The 22975-nt window shown below is 41.6% G+C and overlaps 2 protein-coding genes across 3 annotated transcripts in view; one reads left to right on the top strand and one right to left on the bottom strand.

Moving 5' to 3' along the window:
• Positions 1-4707, top strand: part of LOC139380704 (radixin-like) — a 35346-nt gene extending 30639 nt beyond the window's left edge. The window contains exon 14 of one of the 2 annotated variants that reach the window (XM_071123642.1): positions 492-4707. In XM_071123642.1, the coding sequence (XP_070979743.1) occupies positions 492-656 (165 nt within the window). In that variant the 3' untranslated portion in view covers positions 657-4707. The remainder of the gene's footprint in view (positions 1-491) is intronic. The other variant, XM_071123643.1, reaches the window with a different exon arrangement.
• On the bottom strand, positions 4600-21741 carry LOC139380703 (probable ribonuclease ZC3H12C). Its single transcript, XM_071123641.1, has 5 exons — positions 20939-21741; positions 20643-20782; positions 9681-9915; positions 9458-9564; positions 4600-9366 (listed from the first exon to the last, which is right to left on the bottom strand). Exons 1-5 carry the CDS (start codon positions 21622-21624, stop codon positions 7883-7885), a joined length of 2652 nt encoding a protein of 883 aa, XP_070979742.1. The 5' UTR covers positions 21625-21741; the 3' UTR covers positions 4600-7882.
• Positions 21742-22975: the final 1234 nt, after the last annotated feature.

Genomic DNA, 22975 nt, shown 5'->3' with positions numbered 1-22975 from the left:
TTGCCACCTGGGCGTCAGAAGGGAGGGAAGCAGAAGAGTAGTTGAGTGTCATCCGCATAGCAATGATCAGAGAGACCATGTGAGGATATGACTGTTGAGAGACCTGGTGTAAAGAGAAAAGAGGATGGTGATGATGTAAAGAGACTTGGTGTAAAGAGAAAAATAACTTGGTGAAAAGAGGATGAGCACCTAGAACCGAGCCCACGGGGACACCAGTAGTGAGAGCACGTGGTGCAGACACAGATCCTCTCAATGCCACCTGGTAGTAGTGACCTGCCAGGTAGGATGCAATCCAGGAGTGTGCAGATGCCATTAGGATGGATAGACCCCTAGAAGCTCAAACTAACAACTGCAAAAACATGTAGGGGTTATGGTTAGGCATAGTGTTTGGGTTAATGGATCAAGTTTGCTGATAATTTGTTGAACTATAGACCCTGTCTGCAACTATCAAAATGAAGTGTGCTCTCTCTTCCCCTCTCCCTCTCTGTCAGGCTCTGAGTTCAGAGTTGGCCCAGGCGAGGGACGACACCAAGAAGACCCAGAATGACATGCTACATGCGGAGAACGTGAAGGCTGGGAGGGACAAGTACAAGACCCTGCGTCAGATCCGCCAGGGAAACACCAAGCAGCGCATCGACGAGTTTGAGTCCATGTGAGAGACCTCGCCCTCCCACCCTTGCATTGCCACGACAACGGCTTGTTTTTGTGTACAGCAAAACGTGCCCGTTCCCGTCCCATTCCCCCAAATCCCTACTTGCAAAAAGGCCAGAGGTGTGTGGATTCAATGTCCCGCCAACTATGCCTTGCCAAAGCTCTGCCCACTAGCGGATGGCCAATCAAACTGCTCCATGCTTAGAGCTCTGCCTAACCACATCTGGACTCGCCTAATCTGGAATGGCAAGCAACATACTGTCGAAGAGAATTTCTCCATGAACAAAGGATCATTTTAATGCTTGCATGTCTGATGTAAGAATGGATAGAGAAATTGGTTGATATCTTGCTTTCATTGAGAGGAAACAATTGCAGTTTAACTTTTGGATGTCGCTGGCCAGCTTGTATGTAAAAGCTTTAAATACCGTACCTTACGTTTATTTGTTTGCCATTAGATTAAGAATTTTAATAGTTTTCTTTTTTTAACGAAACAGCCTTATTTGTCTCATTTAATTTCGGCTTCATATTTAACTGTGGTGAGTTAGCTGTGCTCTAGTCAGTCATGGGTCAGCTGATGTTGAACCAGTGGTTTAATTCCTCCAGAATTTGACAACAGCGTTTATCTGTCCTCCCATTCTTCTACCTATACCTTTGTGTCGTTTATCGTCAATTGAAGCATTTACCATTTATTTATTTTCGTTCACAATAAAGATTCCATGTATGTTTCTTATTTCCAGTCAGTCAAAGTGTTCATCCCCAGGTTGAACGAGGTAAAACCAACTTGGAGGGAGGCATCAGTGCATTATTATATGGATAGAGTGATATGAGGAACTGTTAATTTTGAACATTCCAGATTCATCACCTTCCAGACATGTAAGAATGGGGAAAATAAAATAAGCACAAAACCGCCCTAGCCACGTTGGTTTTCTAAATCAAGGTTATGTAAGGAATGATCAGGTCAGCCACCTCCTTGAATTTACAACTGGTGTTGTTTCTGGTGAAAGAAAAAAAACGTATTAAATTGTAAATATCAATTGTTTTATCCTTAATGTCACTCGATGTTAAAGGTTAGTAAAGTTCATTATTGTACATCTTCAGTTATAACTTTGAACCCATTAATCATTAGTTAAAAACATTTAAAAAATAAAAATGTAATGTTGTAGTAACCTTTCCAGAGATATTACCTTTCATACAGTGTTGTAGAAAGATGACACATTATAGGCTATCCGTTTGATTTTAGATTTCAGATGTCAGAGTGCCTTCAGGAAAGTATTCAGATCCCTTGACTTGTTTCACATTTTGTTACATTATAGCCTTATTCTAAAATGTATTAAATCGTTTTTTTCCCTCATCAAACAGTACCCCATAATGACTAAGCAAATACAGGTTTGCTAATTTATTTAAAAAACAACTGAAATATACTTTGTTGAAGCACCTTTGGCAGCGATTACAGCCTTGAGTCTTCTTGGGTATGACGCTACAAGCTTGGCACACCTGTATTTGGGGAGTTTCTCCCATTCTTCTCTGCAGAGACTTTGTGGTTCCAAATTTCTTTCATTTAGGAATGATGGAGGCCGCTGTGTTCTTGGGGATCTTCAATGCTGCAAAAATGTTTGGTACCCTTTCCCAGATCTGTGCCACGACACTATCCTGTCTCTGAGCTCTATGGACAATTCCTTTGGCCTCATGGCTTGGTTTTTGCTCTGATGTGCACTGTCAACTGTGGGCCATTATATAAACAAGTGTGTGCCTTTCCAAATCATGTCCATTCAATTGAATTTACCACAGTTGGACTCCAATCAAGTTGTAGAAAAATCTAAAGGATGATCAATGGCAACAGGATGCACCGGAGCTCAATTTTGAGTCTCATGGCAAAGGGTCTGAATACTTACAGTACCAGTCAAACGTTTGGACACACCTACTCATTCAAGGATTTTTCTTCATTTTTACTATTTTCTACATTGTAGAATAATGGTGAAGACATCAAAACTATGAAATAACACCTATGGAATCATGTAGTAACTAAAGTGTTCAACAAATCAAAATATACTTTATATTTGAAATTCTTCAAAGTAGCCACCCTTTGCCTTGATGACAGCTGAGCACACTCTTGGCATTCTCTCAACCAGCTTCATGAGGAATGCTTTTCCAACAGTCTTGAAGGAGTTCCCACATACCCTAAGCACTTGTTGGCTACTTTTCCTTCACTCTCTGGTCCAACTCATCCCAATCCATCTCAACTGGGTTGAGGTCGGGTGATTGTGGAGGCCAGGTCATCTGATGCAGCAATCCATCACTCTCCTTCTTGGTCAAATAGCCCTTACACAGTCTGGAGGTGTGTATTGGGTCATTGTCCTGTTGAAAAATAAATTATAGTCCCACTAAGTGTAAACCAGATGGGATGGTGAATCGCTGCAAAATGCTGTGGTAGCCATGCTGGTTAAGTGTGCCTTGAATTCTAAATAAATCATTGACAGTGTCACCAGCAAAGCACCCCCACACCATAACACCTCCTCCTCCATGCTTCCTGGTGGGAACCGCAGATGCAAAGATCATCCGTTCACCTACTCTTCGTCTCACAAAGATACGGCAGTTGGAACCAAAAATCTTACATTTGGACTCATCAGACCAAAGGACAAATTTCCACCGGTCTAATGCCCATTGCTCGTGTTTCTTGGCCCAAGCAAGTCTCTTCTTATTATTTGTGTCATTTAGTAGTGGTATCTTTGCAGCAATTCGACCATGAAAGCCTGATTTATGCAGTCTCCTCTGAACAGTTGATATTGAGATGTGTCTGTTACTTGAACTCTGACGCATTTATTTGGGCTGCAATTTCTGAGGCTGGTAACTCTAATGAACTTGGATCTTCTTTTCCTGCAATGATCCTCATGAGAGCCAACATAGCTCTTGATGGTTTTTGCGACTTCACTTGAAGAAACTTTCAAAGTTCTTGAAATTTTCTAAATTGTCTGACCTTAATGTCTTTACAGTAATGATGGACTGTTGTTTCTCTTTGCTTGTTTGAGCTGTTCTTGCCATAATATGGACTTAGCCTTATTTGGTAAAAGACCATCTTCTGTGTACCACTCCTACCGTGTCACAACACAACTGATTGGCTCAAATGCATTAAGAAGTAAAGAAATTCCACAAATTAACTTTTAACAAATCACACCTGTTAATTGAAATGTATTCCAGGTGACTACCTCATGAAGCTGGTTGAGAGAATGCCAAGAGTGTGCACAGCTGTCATCAAGGCAAAGGGTGGCTACTTTGAAGAATCTCAAATATAAAATATATTTTGAATTGTTTAACACTTTGTTTGCTATCTACAGTATGTTATTTCATAGTTTTGATATCTTCACTATTATTCTACAATGTAGAGCATAGTAAAAATAAAGAAAAACCCTTGAATGAGTAGGTGTGTCCAACCTTTTGACTAGTACTGTAAGGTATTTAATTTTTTATACATTTTCTAAATTTTCTAAAAACCTGTTTTCGCTTTGTCATTATGAGGTATTGTGTGTTTTATAATAAGGCTGTAACAAAATGTGGAGAAAGTCAAGTGGCCTGAGTACTTCCGAAGGCACTGTATGTACGCATCATCTTCTGACATTCTTTTCAGTATGACAATGTTTATGACAAAAATATTTGAGTTAGGCCGGTTCGATTTGACATTTAAAGTTACAGTAAAGCCTAGCATTGTTATCGAAACAATGATGTTGACATGACAGGCTTAAGTATTATTTCCATTCCTTAGTTAATTACTATTTCCCTGTCAACCCATTCACTGTAGGCTACAATACACTTATCTGACATACACCCTAGATCATTGAACTATCATAGTGACATGACACACACTTGCCTCATCAACATCCTATCTTAATGAACCTGAGCACATTTTTGGCAGCATCCCATCCCCAAGAAAGAAGACACATTGTCATCATCTGAAAGCTTGAAAAGGTCTTTATTGCTCTTATTATTCATCTTAACATGAAGGAGTCAACATGTACCACTTGGCCACAGTTCCCTGAATTGGCATGTAAGTCTGCTACAGGCCAGAGTGTCATAGAGAGTCACATGCTCTGGGGTTCCAGTACCTAAAGCATTGTTGCAACATGTGTTTCCTCCCATTCACATACAGTACAGTCACCAAGGCAAAACATCAACATCACATCAGACCACAGTTCTTGTTCTCCATTCCCCAGATTCCATTTTGGCTTGAAATGACCCATTTTGACCTGTGAAGAAAGCAGCATCATAATTCAGAAACATAAGTTAACTCTCAATTATTTTGCCAATTGCTTTGGTCCCAGACAGAATACCTGAATCGCAACCTTATTTTTGTGGATCATTTTTTTTTAAACAATCATTTTTAAGACATTTATTATATTTAACAGTTTTATTGTAGCACAAACGGTTGGATTTAAAGCACAGCAGTGATGAATATGAAAATAAATTATACTTGACATTGGAAAGTTTGACACATTAAAATCTATTTGTTTTGCTTGAATTGTAGGCCCTGGATGCAGACTGGCAAAATTAAACACAGTTAGCAGTCAAATAGAATTAGAAGTCAACCAGTCAGACCAATGACATAAAACCAATTACTATCCAAATTCCAAAATGACCAAAAAATGGCCATGGTGGAAGAAATTCAACCCAGTACTATATCCAAAACCCAGCACATGTACATACACTGTCTTCAAACTGAACCTCACGTCATCAAATGGTGATTCATTATACAGAAGGTGAACGGTCCTGTACAGCCTATATCCAGAGACGGTGAGGAAAACCACCCAAACAATTTCCCTAAAAGGTCTTAATGCTGATTAAAAAAATACATCACATATAATTCCAATATCAACTCTTTAAAAAATCAGGACATGGAAAAATAAATGTTTAACTGAACATGGTTCAGACTATCATCGGATGTGTTTAAAAAAGTAGAGGCATTTACTACTCTGCCCACACCCCGGCACACACTGGCACACACTGGCACACCCCGGCACACACTGGCACACACTGGCACACACTGGCACACACTGGCACACACACACTGGCACACACACTGGCACACACACACTGGCACACACACTGGCACACACACTGGCACACACACTGGCACACACACTGGCACACACACTGGCACACACACTGGCACACAGTGGCACACACTGGCACACACTGGCACACAGTGCCCTGCAGCTACTGAGAAGGCTCTTTTTTTAGAAAGGTGCTAGACGTCAAGTCTTGGGTGGCGGTTTTATTTAGCCACAATGTCTCATGCTCGCTCAGCTCAAAGTTAATATGCCAACCAACTCAGGGGACCAGAAAAGAACACTGCTATGCAGTGACTTGCCATGTAATACTACTGTGTGAATGGACATGGTTTCTTATATGTAAAAAACAAAAACAAACTTATTTGAACCTTTTGGCTGTTGTCATGTTCCAGAGAGCAAGTATTGTCTTTGTCCAGTCAGCAGTGTTCCACTGATCCTCTGAAGGGATAGGCTTAGTTTAATGAGAGAGCTGAGAACCACGGTACAAAAACATGTTAAGTGAAAGATCATGACCATCAAGGGGCTGATGGGGAAGAAAAAATTCTCTGCTTCCCCATAAAGCTGACCCCCACAGTCACACTCACATGACTGTGACCTGAGTTAGATTGTGACCAGCCAACGAGAAAACACACTTTCAGACGAATGATAATAAAACAACCAATATTTTCTGTCCTATGTGTCTGTTGATCACCAATCACAGTACAGTAGTTGGACGAAATTGCATTTGATGCCTTTTCTTTCCCAAATAATTCTTAAAAACACAATACAACATTTCCCAAAATATATTTTAGAACATTAACAAATGTGACCAATTACGGCACATAAATCTCAAAATACTTTTTGTATACATATTCTCATATAAAACAATGATCTGGTTTAAGTTAATAGGATACAATTTGTATCAACGAGGAGAGGCATTCTCTTGGCCACTAAAGTTTGTTGTGGTCAGGTTACCTTGGCAACACAAGTCCAGTGTTTTGGACTGTAACAGGTAGATGTAGTCCCTGCTGAGTGTGAGCAAGGCATTTCCCAACACGGTGTCATTGCCTAACTATTCCTATTCACTGAGCGATTGTGGCAATTTACAATGGATTCTAAGCCAGGAGGTAGAGAATTACCTTGTCCACAGAGTTAAGTACATAGACAGTTACAGTACAGCACCATCTGTCTGTCTGTCTGGATGGTTACACCTGATGTCTTCTCTTGTAATGAAACCCTAGCAACAGAAACCCCCTTCAGCTAAAATAATCTCACACAACAAAAAGGACAAAGGGACAATAATAAATTAACACATTCATACATTTAAATAAAAACGTTAAGATAAACACCTGCACCTGCACTAGTTTGCATTTCCTTGAGAACCATCTGATTTCAATGGCCAGAATGGTTGTTGGAGGACAAAAAAGTGGTTAAAAAAAGAAAGCGAAAATCAATATCGCAATCTCTCAAGCTGTGAAGTAAGCTTCAGAGCTTTCCCCAAAGAGGAACTAGCTCCTGTCTGTGAGAGTAAACAATGCTCTGGGGTTTTCACATGGACTTTACCAGGGCTTTAACAGCTGGAGTTCTTCACTTCTCTAAAGGGGAAGTTCATCAAATTATTTCAACGACGTTATTCAATTCACCACCTGCTTTTATGAATCGTTAATGAACATATTACAGGGATACAACTAAATCAGTGTAGCTTAGATTTATGAATTTGCTTTGTCTTTTAGTTTGAAATGTTTGGAAGTAACATGTTTATGACAACAAACAATACCTTCGATTTGGAATCCCAGAATTCACCCCGTGTTACCACCTCAGGATTTTATGATATGATTGGCAAAATGTTGATTAAAAAAAGCAACGAAAAGTGCCATAACAAAATATAAAGACAATAAAAATAATTTAAAACATACAAAATAAATACATTTAAGCAACACATCCCATTCAAAGAGTCTCCTGAAATAATGCTGACACACATGTTCACTCCTACCCACACACCATAAACAATCCTGACCTTAAGTGCTTGAGGTGGTCTCATACCGCACAACAGTAACGGACAACAATAAGGTAGCTCGGATTCTCCTTAAAAAATATAATTAAAAAACATCTCCCCCTGTATCATAGACGTTTTGGGAGGACTATAGAGTTGGGCACGTCACCTCTTTCCTCTACTACAGTAGTGTCAGTACTCAGTAGCGAGCCTGGGACTTCTCAGCCAGAATGGCTGCAGCCAGCTGCTGGGCGTCCATCACGTGGGGGTTCCTCTCCATCACCACCTTCACCAGCTCTGGAGGAAAGATGTTACATAGATTGACAAACACTTTATCCCTCACATCCTGGCATCTTCCCCCCTGGTGCTGGAGGTTCATGGAGGGATGGGGTGGAGGATGGGAGGAGGAAGGGGGTTGAGGATGGGGCGAGTGTGTCCCCCTGGGCCAGGAAGAGTGCCAGGGTTGTTCGTGGCCCTCAGGCTGGGACTGGAAGTTGAAGGCCTCGTAGCAGGGCTGGATGAGCTGCTGGTAGTGGGAGTCCCAGCTGGCCAGCCGCTGCTCCTGTCCCATCCCAGGGTAGGTCCTCCGTGGGCGGACAGGGGAGTGCTCGTAAAGCCGGGAGTTCTGGAGGCTGTTGTTGTCCTGCCAGGTGGAGCCCCCCAGGTTATGCCCCAGAGTTGAGCTGTGAGAGTGGCAGTGGGGGCTGGAGGTCTGGGGTGGAGGTTGGGGAGGGTAGTCCTCCGAACAGCCAGAGCTGCTCCCCACAGATGGGTGCTGAAGATGGGGAGGAAGGTAGGTGAGATGGGCCTTGAAGTGGTGAAGGGAGGAGGGATGATCCTCCAAGCTGAAAACCTGTTGCCTCCCCATGCTCTGAGATAGGGGGTAGCTATGATGGGAGCCTCCATGTGGGTGCAGGGTCAGACCAGGGGGCGGGTTGTTGGTGTGGTGTGGGTAGCGGCTGGAGCAGTGGTGGTGATGGGGGTGGTGGCATTTGAGGCCATCCTCCAATAGGGGGTCAGGGGAGAAGGAGTCAGAGCTCATGCTTCCCTCGCTGCTGCAGTCAGATGCCAGCAAGCCCGTCCGTAGGTCAGTTGGGAACAGCCGCTCGGGTATCAGTGGCACCACCAGGTTTAGGCTGGAGTACGCCCTCATTAGGGAGTTGTAGCCCAGCTTTGGGGACTCACAGGTGGGATATGACTCAGAGTGACCAAGCTCCAACAACCCTGGAGCTCTGCAGGAGCCGTTCCTCCCTGCATTGTGGTCCCTCCAATCCTGCAGAGAGAAGCCTTGGCTGGAAGGAGGACCCCCAGAGGCAGGAACCAGGAGGCTGTTGCTACAGCTGCTGCTACTACTGCTGCTACTACCTCTGCGGGCCTCTGATTTGGTCCTCCCGCCCAGCCGCTCCTCCAGGAGGTCGTTGTATGGGGGGGTGCACAGGCCGGGGTCCGACCGCCTCTTTGGGGCGGCTCGGTGGGGTTCTGGGAGCCTGTCTGCACTGGAGCTGCTGGACATGCTGTGGCTCTTCACCAGCGGAGCAGGGCCCAGGCTCTTGGAGGAAGAGGTGGAGGAGGAAGAGGAGTTCTTGGCACTGGCACGCAGCTCGTCGGCCACAGAGCGCTGGGGCTGACTGCCTCTCTCAGGGTGGTAGAATTTACACTTGTGGCCGTAAGTGCACTTCTTCCCTTTAGAGAATACAGGGTGGTTAACTCTCAATCACGAGACAAGCCATAGGAGGCTGGATGAATAATGTATAAGAGGATGGCTAGGTGTTACCATAGGGGCAGGGCTGCTTCCTGTGTTCTGGGATCACTGGTCTCTTCCTCAGGAAGTTCTCCAGACTGGGACCATGGCGACCCAGAGGATCATCAGGAGGCATGAACCTGGACACACAACCACATACCAGACACACGGTCAGATAACCACTCAACATCCACATATCAATGCCCGGGAAAAACAACTCCAGATACTAATAGTTATAGGCTTGGTGGGACCTTACTTGTCATTGACGAATGAGTACATGAGCAGCCGCTCGTCAATGAACTTCTTCCACTCTGTCTTCTCATTGGCCAGGTCCCGGTAGTTGTCGTTAGAGACGATGATGCCGTCGGATTCGTAGGCCAGCTTGACGATGAAGCGGTCATCGTAGCAGACCACCCGGCGGCCCTGGACCCGACGAGACGGAGTGAACACCAGGATCTTGTCTTTCTCCAGACGCCGCAATATCTCCTGGTCTAGAGAGAGAAGAGAGGGGGGGAACAGGAAGAGAGGGCGAGAGTCAGAGAGAGAGAGAGATGGGGTATGCATTTTGCTGCCAGGAATATACCTGACACCTGCAGTGTATTTGTATTTGGAGATCTGGGTAAGGGTAAGACATGGGTAAGGGTAAGACATGGGTAAGGGTAAGACATGGGTAAGGGTAAGACAAAACCAAGACAAAACCAATGAGGTTTGTGTGTGTCTCTTCTTTAAGAAATATTTAAAACCAGGTTCTACTTTTGCCTTTAGAAAAGATTAATGTAATTTCCACCAATATGAAAATCAGCCATGATATAGGTTAAAGGTTAGACAAGTCTATACAGTCTAGTCTATTTTAACCCCCAAATGTTATGTGATGACATTGAATCAACGTGGAAAACTGATTGGATTTGCGAAAGTCATCAACGTAAGAGAATTTCGTGTTTTTTTCACCCAGCTTTTAACCTAAATCCAATTACAGGGTGACATTTAGCTTGATTTCACGTTGAATTCACGTTGGTTGACAACTCAACAAAATGTAAATCAAAACTACAGTAGACGTTGAACTGATGTCTGTGCCCAGTAGGTAAGTACTAGAAAGTCAACGACTATGACATGTGTTAACATGTGCTCTACTCAATCTGTATCGCTGACGTTTTACAGATTGCAAGCTAGAAATGCAAAAGTCATTTCAGATTGAGCCAACATACCTGTAGACCTATGCAGTGTTTATAGCATGCAGTATATCGTGGGAACATTGCCTTTAAATTTAAATTAAGCTGTGATGCTGAACTTCCACCGTACAGATCCAATAGAGCCATACATTTTTATGTCATTGGTGTTAGTAATTACAAAGACAAGGACCTTCAGCATTCCCTAACAGCAAACTGTTATTGGGGTCGATATTTAGGAAAATTATTTTCTAATTAGCCGGGTTGCGGAGCACCGAATTACAAAATATATAGCAAATGTAATCCGCTACATTACCATTCAAAAATATTGTAATCAGATTACAGATACTTTAAAAAAAACTTTTACTTATAGGATTACTTTTAAATTTTGTAAAGGACGTTTGCCCAAAAAATATTGAACACCTTTCTGTTTTCTTCATGACATTCAAATCAGCATTGAAAAAAGGCACTCGTTTTGTTCCAGGCTGAGCAAGTCTGACCACAAGTCAGAGACCACTATGCAGGGCTGGAACCAGAACAAATCAGTTGGATGGGCCTTTCATTTCTATAGGTGGGCACGTTTTTTTCACGGGACCTCCTATGTACGCTTGCATGTTCACAATTTTTTTAATGGGTGTTATAGTATTTTTATTTGTGTTTATTAAGGATCCCCATTCCTGGAGTCCAGCAACATTAATGCAGCTAAATACAATTTAAAATATTATATGACATTACATTTCACAACACTTTACCCAATACATTTAGTGTGTTCCCTCAGGCACTCCACTATCATATATTTACAATACAACATCCATGTGTACGTGTGTGTATAGTATGTGTCTTATCATGTGTATGTGTGTCTGCGGCTGTGTGTGTCTTTTCACAGTCCCCGCTGTTCCATTAGGTGCATTTATTTTTTAGTTTTTAGTAAAGATCATAGGCAGCTTGTGAGTTTCAAGTTTGGGGAAGCTTACAATTTATCCTAACATTTCAGCAGATTTGCATGCCAGCTTTGATTATTTATTATTATTTGCACATTTTCGTGGAACAATTTCATTTTTAGAAATATCGTTTTTGTTTCTCAACATCATTATCACGGGGTTAATCTCAAAAACCCGAAGTAAAGCGCTAAAAATGTAAAAGTTTAAATGTAACTAAGGCGAGAGCATCAGCCTCTGCCATATGGACACGTTGATGCACTGTGATTCGTTGGTGGCTAAAGAAATGAGCTCATAGAACTCAGAGAACTCAGAGCAGTAAGCCTAAAACTTCTTCGTCAGCTAAGTAAAATACATTGGCCTAAAGCCGACAAATAAAACCAGTAGAAAATGATTCACATTCATCCCTCTATTCCGCCTGTCTGCCTCCCTTTCTTTCTGTCTTGACTTGAGCTATTTATAGTGAAGTTCAACATTGTATCAAATCCTCAACTGGGTCAGCCCAAAGCTGTCACTAGCAAACATGCAACATTATATCAACTAGCCTATTCTGGGCCCTCAGAACAGACAGCTGTTTTTTTTATGACATTTCCACTGGATATATGGAATCATCAGATCCTTATATTTTGCTCTATCACACCCGAGACTTGAAAGTTATCGAGTCTAGAAGTGTTGAAAATATTTGAAAGTACTGAGGAACTATCATTCACAATAAATGTTAAAAATAACTGACTTGGTTGACTTACTGTGTGCGGTGAAGTCAAAATGACTGAGAAGCTCAACTTATTAGTGGTGGACGTGGTGAATTATAACAATCACAAATCAGACATTGCCAAATGGGAACTTTCCTACTTTTGCACGCAGAATGCCAGGTAGGCCTAGTTCTGTGTGTGCTCAGGCGTGCTCAGACACATGTTCATTGCTCACATGGAGTACTCCAAACAATAGACAATGAACAAATGTACAAAACTCATAATGGTTATGAAAGAAACCAAAACTTGTTTCTCACATGTGTAGCAGGTTGTGAACTCCGTGAACAACGTTTCCAGTCCGAGAATGAGAACGATAAATGACAGTAATTAATACATGCATTAACAGAAATGAATATAACCAAATGATGGGGGATGAATGGTACGTTTATTAGGCCTACTGGTGATATACATAAGGGGAAATTTATAAAAATCTAAATCAAAGGGCAAACAATTCACACAATGAATGCCCAAGAATTGGCAGGAGACAACTGAGTGGATGCATTCTGGAGAGAGACACGCCATATCTTTGCCACACACACCTCCAATTCCTCTTGTTGCAACATTTTAAGTTATACTCAAGACACATTATCTTCACACATATTTTTCAATACTTATTACTGAAAGCCGCAACTCAATCAGCTAGACTTATTGCCATGCACAACACCCAAATTGCGGGCTTCCCAAATGTGCATAGGCCTACACACTTGTGATTTGAAACAATGCACAGCCAATTAAAAAATCAGCTGATGATCATCTGTGGCTAAGTTATGCTCCCTGGTGAAGAATTTTGAATTATATTATTTAGACAGGAGTAATTATAGCCTATCATTTTTGTCATAACATCAATTTACTTTATGGGAATCCAGCATTCTAACAAAGCACTGTAATCCTGCCAACTTTCATTTCCAATTTGCAAGAGGCTGAAACCAGAGATCTGTATATAATGACGAGATGTCTCCTCCCTAACAATTGGAGTCTTTGTACCAAAAGCGGAAGGCAGGCGACAAGCTTAAGTGTGCAAATTATGCCCATAGAAACGCATTGGGCTTATCCTGCAAAGATTTTGGCGAGAGTGAACCCTCTCGATTCTCCTCTTCTTCTCTACTGAAACTATGTCACCGGAGAAAGTATCCGAGCATGTGAAACAGCCCCCCTCTATATTTAGCCCATATATCTCATGTTGTCTGGACAGGAATATACTGAACAAAAATATAAATGCAACATGCAACAACTGAGTTACAGTTCATAGTAGGAAATCGTCAATTTAAATAAATAAATTAGGCCCTAATCTCTGGATTTCACATGACTGGGCAGGGGCACAGCCACTTGGGAGCCAGGCCAACCCACTGGGGAGCCAGGCCCAGTCAATTCAGAATGAGTCTTTCCCGACAACATTTATTACAGACAGAAATACTTGTGAGTTTCATCAGCTCTCCGGGTGGCTGGTCTCAAATGATCTCACAGGTGAAGAAGCCAGATGTGGAGGTCCTGGTCTGGCGTGGTTACACATGGTCTGCGGTTGTGAGGCCGGTTGGACATACTGCCAAATTCTCTAAAACGACGTTGGAAGCGGCATATGGTAGAGAAATTAACATTCAATTATTTGGCAACAGCTCTGTTGGACATTCCTGTAGTCAGCATGCCAATTACACGCTCCCTTAAAAATTGAGACACCTGTGGTACTGCTCATTAGATTGGCCTTTTATTGTACCCAGCAAAAAGTGCCCCCGTGTAATGATCATGCTGTTTAATCAGCTTATTGATATGCCACACCTGTCAGGTGGACAGATTATCTTGGCCAAGGAAAAATGCTCACTAACAGGGATGTAAACATATCTGTGCACAAAATTTGAGAGAGATTAGCATTTTCTGCGATCTTTTAGTTCAGCTCATGAAACATGGGACCAACACTTTACACTTTGAACACTTTGAATCACGCTTCACCATCTGGGCTTGGCGGATGCCAGGGGAATGCTAGCTATCCGAATGCATAATGCAAACTATAAAGTTTGGTGGAGGAGGAATAATGGTCTTGTGCTGTGTTTCATGGTTCGGGCTAGGCCCCTTAGTTCCAGTGAGGGAAATCTTAATGCTGCTGCATACAATGACATTCTAGATGATTCTGTGCTTCCAACTTTGTGGCAACAGTTTGTGGAAGGCTCTTTCCTGTTTCATTGCGACAATGTCCCCGTGCAAAAAGGGAGGTCCATACAGAAATGTTTTTTTGAGATCGGTTTGGAAGAACTTGACTGGCCCGCACAGAGCCCTGACCTCAAAGCCATAAGACACAGACTGCGAGCCAGGCCCAATCGCCCAACATCAGTGTCCAACCTCAGTAATGCTTTTGTGGCTGAATGGAAGCAAGTCCCTGCAGAAATTTTTGAACATCCAGTGCAAAGCCTTCCCAGAAGAGTGGAGGCTGTTATAGCAGCAAAGGGGGGAACAACTCCATGTTAATACCTATGATTTTGGAATGAGATGTTCGATGAGCAGGTGTTCACATACTTTTGGCCATGCGGTGTATCACAGACGTATTATAGGCTACATAACACATTGGTATTGGTATTTTGTATTTTATTAGGATCCCCATATTAGGATCCATATTAGCTGTTGCAAAAGCAGCAGCTACTCTTCATGGGGTCCACACAAAACATGAAACATAACATATTGTAATACAGAACATTAATAGACAACAGCTCAAGGACAGAACTACATACATTTTTTAAAATACAAAAGGCACACCTAGCCTACATATCAATACACACACACAAACTATCTAGGTCAAATAATGAATAAAGAGCAAAACATGCCACTCTGTTCTGGGCCAGCTGCAGCTTAACTAGTCTAGGTCTTTCCTTGCAGCACTCAACCACACGACTGGACAATAATCAAGATATTGCTTTTTGGAGTGTGGTGTGAAAAAAGCAGAGCATTTCTTTATTACGGACAGACCTCTCCCCATCTTTACGACTATTGAATCTATATGTTTTGACCATGACAGTTTACAATCTAAGGTAACACCAAGTAATTTAGTCTCCTCAACTTGTTCAACAGCCTCACCATTCATTACCAGATTCAGCTGAGGTTTAGAACTTAGGGAATGATTTGTACCAAAAACAATGCTCTTAGTTTTAGAGATGTTCTGGACCAGTTTATTACAGGCCACCCATTCCAAAACAGACTGCATATACAGAGACTTGATTACACACAGGTGGATTGTATTTATCATCAACTCTTTGTTAAGGGTTTCAGTGACTTCATTAGTTCTGGTTGCTGATGTGTAAGGGGCTGAATAATTTTGCACGCCCAATTTTTCAGTTTTTGATTTGTTAATATAGTTGAATCGTCAGCATACATGGACACACACGCTTCGTTTAATGCCAGTGGCAGGTCATTGGTAAAAATAGAAAAGAGCAGAGGGCCTAGAGAGCTGCCCTGCGGTTCACCACACACCACACTGTTTGACACTGCACTGAAATCTAACAGTACAGCTCCCACAATCTTCTTATTAACAATTTCTTTCAACCAATCATCAGTAATTTGTGTCAGTGCAGTACATGTTGAGTGCCCTTCTCTTTAAGCATGCAGAAAGTCTGTAGTTAATTTGTTTACAGAGAAATATCATTGTATTTGGTCAAATACAATTTTTTCCAGCAGTTTGCTAAGAGCTGGCAGCAAGCTTATAGGTCTGCTGTTAGAACCAGTAAAGGCCGTTTTATCACTCTTGGGTAGCGGAATTACTTTGGCTTCCCTCCGGGCCTGAGGACAAAGACTTTCCTCTAGGTTCAGATTAAAGATATGACTATAGAGTCAGCTACCATCCTCAGTAGCTTTCCATCTAAGTTGTAAATGCCAGGAGGTTGTCATTATTGATCGATAACAAAAACAAATCTACCTCTGCCACACTAACTTGACAAAATTCCAACTTTCTTTTTTATGCATGGATGCGATGGCTCACTGTTCATTAGTTTGCATTTCCTGCCTAAGTTTGCCCCCTTTGCCAATGAAGTAATCATTAAAATAATTGGCAACATCAAATGGTTTTGTGATGAATAAGCCATCAGATTCAATGAAAGATGGAGTTGAATTTGTATTTCTGCCCATGATTTTATTTAAAGTACTCCTAAGTTCTTTCCATCATTCTTTATATCATTGGTCTTGGCTTCACAATACAGTTTCTTCTTATTTTTGTTAAGTGGGGTCACATAATTTCCAAAAGTTTATGGGGTAGATCAGCTTTAATATTGCAGATAGATTGTAGCTTCCATCAATGGGGGATTGGCAGCAATGCAGACAATAACATTGATGGAAGCTACAATCTATCTGCAATATTAAATATTAAATCTCTCTATATATACAGTGCCTTGCGAAAGTATTCGGCCCCCTTGAACTTTGCGACCTTTTGCCACATTTCAGGCTTCAAACATAAAGATATAAAACTGTATGAAGAATCAACAACAAGTGGGACACAATCATGAATGGAACGACATTTATTGGGTATTTCAAATAACAATTCAAAAATGAAAAATTGGGCGTGCAAAATTATTCAGCCCCTTAAGTTAATACTTTGTCTATCATGCACATATACCGTCCCAGTCTCACAGATACATACAGATACATAAATACATACATACAGATATAAATAGGTGGCTTGTGGCAAATACTTTTTATGGATATAAGAAATACTCTTCCATAAACATGCACACATACATATAAATACATATACAGTACATACTGTATACATATCTTTAAAAATATATTTCCTTTACTACCTTCCAACCATACCACCCTCCCCCAATTGGAGCAAATAGTGAAAAACAACGCTTAGGCCTGTATTTCCAGCTTATACATACTATGTACATTTTATGGACACAGTCTATTTTACAATAGTTTTATTTTGTTTGTTTTTACTCTTGTCCTTCCTCTACCCTCAACCTCTCCCATATATTTATGATGACGATCCGTTTTGATTTCTATTTGCCATATCTTTCAAACTGTGCTCTTTCAAAAAGGTTCTTAACCTATATAGGTTTTACAGGCACAGTATGTTTTACATTAGTAATCTTGTTGTTATTAGTTGTTATTAATCCCAACCTTCAGCTCCATTCAACCTCTCCCATCTAGCTCTTAACACCATCCACATTGGATTTCTATTTGCCATATATTTTTCAACTGTGCTGTGATGTTTCACAAAAGTTCTGAACTTTCTATTCTTATTGTTTCTACAGATTGTAAATGGAAAATAAACATTTTTGCTGAAAGTATTATTATATTGTTGATCGATTGACTATGACTTTTTAGATCGCCCAGTAGTGCTATCTGCAGAGTTAGCTCCAAGTAAATATTGCAATTCTTCAGCCATTCCTGGACCTGTGACCAAAAACAAGCTACATATGGACAGTACCAAAACAAATTATCTAATGATTCTGCCTCTTCGCAGCAAAATCTGTAGAGCTGAAAAGGTTGTATCCCCCATATAAATAACATTACATTAGTTGCAAAAATTCTGTATAATAATTCAAATTGAAAAATGTTAAGTTTTGAATCCAACGTCGTTTTGCGTTGAAGTTCATAAACCATGTGCCATGAAATCGGTACGTCAACCATATAGTTTTTCAATTCCACATCAATCCATGGAGCCTTAACAGTTCTATCAGTCAGTTTCTTAACAGGTGCATGTTTATCAATAATTGGAAGAAGCAATTTCATAAATTCCTCAAGTGCGGAATCTGGATGCTCCTTATTAATCACATCAGACAAACTAATATTTTTTTTACATCATCCACATAAGAGTCCCAGCAAAATCTTTTGTATGATCTCTTTTACACTATTTTGACCCAACTTTTGGAACTTTGGCTTTCCTGGATATAGACTATATTGTGATCACTGCATTCAATGGTTACGGATACAGCTTTAGAACTATGTTCTACAGTATTAGTACAAATGTGATTGTTACATGTGGATGATCTTGTTCCTGTAGTGTTTGTAAACACCCTGGTAGGTTGATTAATAACCTGAACCAGATTACAGGCACTGGTTACAGGGAGAAGCTTCCTCTTGACTGGACAGCTTGATGAAAATCAGTCAAAATTCAGGTATGCAAGAAAGTAGACCTCTCTGTTTACATCACATACACTATCAAGCATTTCACACATATGATTTAGATACTTACTGTTAGCACTTGGTGGCCTATAGCAAAACCCCAAAAGAAAATAATTTGATGTGAAACACACTGCTGCTTTCTCATTTAACTATTTGCGCCTTAGGGATTGTGGTTGTTGTGGATGGCTGTTCACAAATGTGCGTACAGTATATGTGTATTTTAACCCAATGATGGTTGAATTGAAGAAATATAAGCTGCCTATCAATCATTGTTTTTATGACCAGGGGTGTATTAATTACGGAAACCGTTTACCGTTTAAGAACCAAATCGAAGCAAACAGAGCAAAACGAGAGTTTCTATTGGACAAATTCTGGTAGGTCCCTCCACATTTCGTTACATTTGCTTCCATTTAAGAAATGTTTTGCAACATAATCGACATAATGAATAGCCTATGAGCCTGTGGACAGCCAGTGAAAAATGTTCTCTTGGAACAGCTGTATAGTATGGATCACAGCCTATGGAATAACAGTTTGAATTTCTCCCTTCTAAACTCCCTCGTGGTATTGTGCTCCATACTGTCAAAGACAAGTTTCATTTAAGAAGGGGCTTTTAGTCTATTGCTCAATCTCATTAATGCTGATTCTTAATGCTGATTCAAAAAGAAAATTATCTTAACCTAACTGACATTCTCAAACTTGCACACTTTTGATGGGATTGAAAGAGTAGTTTACTATTTAAAACTTGATGTTAGATGGTTCCTCACCCTGAAAGTAGTCTATGGGCCAGGAGAATGGAACCTTTATTTAACTAGGCAAATCAGTTAAGAACAAATTCTTATTTACAATGACGGCCTACCCCGGCCAAACCCGGACGATGCTGGGTCAATTGTGCACCCCCCTATGGGACTCCCAATCCCAGGCGGATGTGATACAGCCTGGATTCAAACCAGGGACTGTAGTGACGCCTCTTGCACTGAGATGCAATGCCTTAGACCGCTGTGCCACTCGGGAGAAACTGTAATCCATGGTTCAATATTCTTTAAAAAGCCACTACAAGCTTAAATAGTGAACTACTCCTTTAAACAGCTGCAAATTATCACCAACAAAAACATAAACAATAGGCCTATAGCAAATGCAACACATGGAATACATTTTTCACAGGCAAATAGCACTTTTCTGTTGTGCTCAAAGCATGCCAATCTGAGAGCAGTATTTATTTTTCAACTTGAAGCAATGAGCCCAATGAGTCCTCCATGACAAAATAAATCATAAACAAAAGGCTAGACTAAATAGTCCTTAGTTTTGGGGTTATGCTCAGGTAAAACAATTTGTCTAATCAAGATTTCCATATTTCCAAGTCCTATTTTTGAAGATAAAAGGCTATTAAATCAATTGGAATGACTGAAAATCTGACAGACTCTGTTGTTGTTTTTTATGTAAAGATCTATCCTAGTAGTAGACAGCAATGGGTAAGTAGAAGCCTACATAACCAACTCATAAAGTTAAACGGAACATCCATTTATGGCCAACTATGTAAACTCTAACATTGATTTATCTTGCAATAGATTTTCAATTGGTAATATACATTTTTGTCTTATTCTAATGCCTCTTAAGCAGAATTAGCTTTTTGGGCTTAATTTAATGTTAGGCATTAGGGTTATCAGTGTGGTTAAGGTCAGGGTTAGGGTTAGCTTTAAAATCAGATTTGATGACTTTGTGGCTGTGCCAGCTACTAAACTGCGCCTATTAAGAGGAAAGTAACCTAAAAGTAAATGATAGTAACCAGATTACGTTACTGAGTTTGTGTAATACAAAAATTACATTACTGATAAAAAACTAATAACTGTAATCTGTTACTAGTAACTGTAACAGATTCCATTTAGAAAGTAACCTACCAAATCCTTAGACCCTTTTAAGTATGTCAGAATTTAAGGGATTCCATTGATCATTTGGTATGTCTAAATACAAAGATTCATTGGTGTTACTCCATTTAAATGAAGGGAAACTACATTGTGAGCAAAATGATTAATCATATCGCTTTAGTAAATATTTTTTTGAATAGTTAATGACCTTAAATTTGAGCCTCCTCAATTACCAAAAATGTATTATTGGTGTTATTGTCATTGACAGTTAAGAGAAGACCCAGATGTTGGGACAAAGGGGTGATTTAGAACAGGTGTGAGGGTGGGGTTTGAACAAAATAAGGTGGTAGGGGTTTGGAGGGGGGATGTTGAGGGTGGACATGGAAGCGCTGGTTTACCTGTGATAAGGGCGTCCGGTCTGGACTGTTCCTTTCTCCAGGCGGGCACAAACACAGTGATGTCACGGTGACCACGCTCCAAGAACCAATCAACAGCCAGCTGGATGCCGTGACAGGAGAACACTTCCTTATTCCCATGACTGTGGAGAAACGCACACAAATTCATGATCATGACATGTGTTTTTGTTTATTTGTATAAAACTATAGATCAAGAGAGCAGTGTATGAGGTCTTGCAGATAGAAAAGGAACCTGAGTAAAGTGTTTCTGAATGCAGCAGCAGTTTGTGTTGACTCACCTCATGGCTACATTACTCCCATCCACCACCACAGGCCTGATGTTCTCCTTGTCATCCAACAGAAGCTGGGAGGAGCAGTCCAGTCTGGAGGAGTCCAGAGAGGGGGAGGATAAGGAGGAGGAGGACGACTGGGAGGCGGCAGACTCCCCAGCCTCCTCCGTCTCTGTCCTGGTGCCTAGTTTGACCAGTTCTCCCAGTATGTCGTTGATGAGGGCGTCAGGCCCTAGCTTCCTCAGCACCAGCAAAACCAGCTCCTCAGAGTAGCCCAGCTTCAGGGCAAATTCCATCTTGGAGCGATACTCTGTGAGGAGGTCGGTGGGGAGTTTGGGGTCACTAGGGGGGGGGCTTTGTGGCAGGCCCAGTCCAGCAGGGTGACAGGGGTGCGGATGGGGGGTCTCAGCGCCAGAACCAGTGCCATGGTGGATCCCCCGCTCATCTTCGCTGTCCGACGCAGCACTTTCTTCAGAGGAGTTACTACTACTACTACTGCTGATGCTGCTACTACTGACACTGCTATGGGTGCCTCCCACCGGTGCCTCTTCCCCCTCCAAAACTCCTGAGTGAGTGCCGGCTGTGGCACTCAAGCTGGCCTGGCGGTCGGTGCCTTCCACATGGAGGTAGTCCAAATCCAGCCCCAGATTGAGGTTGTGGCCTGTTCCATCCTCCAGATGGTCCTTCAGGCCCATGAAGCCGTCTTATACATCCAGCCTCTGACCCCGGACCTCTGACCTCAGATGACCCTGGACAACCCCACTGTCACTGCTGCTGATGGGCTGCTCTCTGACCAATCCTGGGACGGAAGCCTGGTGGAGAGGGATGGGCAAAAAAGTTATCCAATTGGTCAGACCGGTTTCCACCTAGAAATCTGGAGAATTTTCTGTGCTTTTCTATTTGAACATTTCATAATGTTACAATTAGCCCCCAAGTGATTTAAGTCACATTTTCTAACTTGTTGAGCTACTTTATAACAGCCAGTGTTAATCACTGGACCCAGCCCTTCCCTCCAACACCCATGCTACAGGGGTTAACCTTAAAAGTGGAGAGAAATTGCTCTTAGTGAGTAACCTGAGCTGTAATAGAGCTTCTTAAGTATTAGGCTGAATGACACACCACAAGCATTTCCATTTAAAACCACAATCTCCATTGTTCACTTCCACTGATTAGCATTTTTGCAGTGCTAAGCTCAGCAGTCAGAAAAGCTCTCAATCAACGTTGGTGATAACAACACACCGTGCCAAGACACAAACATAGCTGACTTGGCCCTCAATAATATACTCTACATTGCACCTACACCCATACAGGAAAACGCCGTATGAATGCTTTTTGGGGGGGAACTCTTACCATCCGCCACCTGATATTTAAACTAGGAACAGGTGTCGCTTGCAGTCCCAGCAGGGGTTTGTGATTGACTGAAACAGAGAAATAACTGTTCTAATGGACCTGCCTCCTAGTTGTTCAGTGACCCCTTTAAAAATGACATGTGTCCCAGCATCATCAGAGCACAGTGACACACTGATCTGGGGGCCCAGGGCTCCTGCTTTACAGGCATGGGCTTCACTTACTTACTGTATTAAAATATATATTTCTACTGTATATCTAAGCATGTTATGTAGGCTAGGATGTGTGTGTTGTGTTCACTGTGTTGCAGACTAAGTGGAATGTGGACAGTAATAGACAAGGGTGGAATGTGGACGTTAAGAGACAAGGGTGGAATGTGGACGGTAAGAGACAAGGGTGGAATGTGGACGGTAAGAGACAAGGGTGGAATGTCCTTTAGACTATTTCCTCAATACAAGACATGAAAGGAATAATCCCATGATAAGGGCATATAAGGAGGCCAGCACTTGCTTGATTCAGTTGTGTTGATTTATTTCATCAATTCCCACAGACAGTTGTCCTATAGCCCTGTATTTTAAGTTACACCAAACTACTGCACATCAAAGCTTGAGGCAATTTCTGGATTGGTATATCAGTGTGTGTAAGTGTGTGTGTGTCTGCATGCATGTATAAGTAGGGTAAAGGTAGGGTCTCAGTACC

The sequence above is a fragment of the Oncorhynchus clarkii genome, chromosome 22, assembly GCF_045791955.1.
Source record: "Oncorhynchus clarkii lewisi isolate Uvic-CL-2024 chromosome 22, UVic_Ocla_1.0, whole genome shotgun sequence".
In the NCBI taxonomy this organism is placed as follows: domain Eukaryota; kingdom Metazoa; phylum Chordata; class Actinopteri; order Salmoniformes; family Salmonidae; genus Oncorhynchus; species Oncorhynchus clarkii.
This window is presented reverse-complemented; position numbering and strand designations above follow the sequence as displayed.

What these genes read in the sequence shown, in the direction of transcription:
- LOC139380703 (XM_071123641.1), bottom strand. Translation starts at nt 21,624, where the DNA reads ATGGGCCTGAAGGACCATCTGGAGGATGGAACAGGCCACAACCTCAAT. An exon ending in GGGAGTAATGTAGCCATGAG is followed by an intron (nt 20,783 to 20,938) that starts GTGAGTCAACAC and finishes GTTTCTCCACAG; the next exon opens with TCATGGGAATAAGGAAGTGT. An exon ending in GAAGCAGCCCTGCCCCTATG is followed by an intron (nt 9,367 to 9,457) that starts GTAACACCTAGC and finishes TATTCTCTAAAG; the next exon opens with GGAAGAAGTGCACTTACGGC.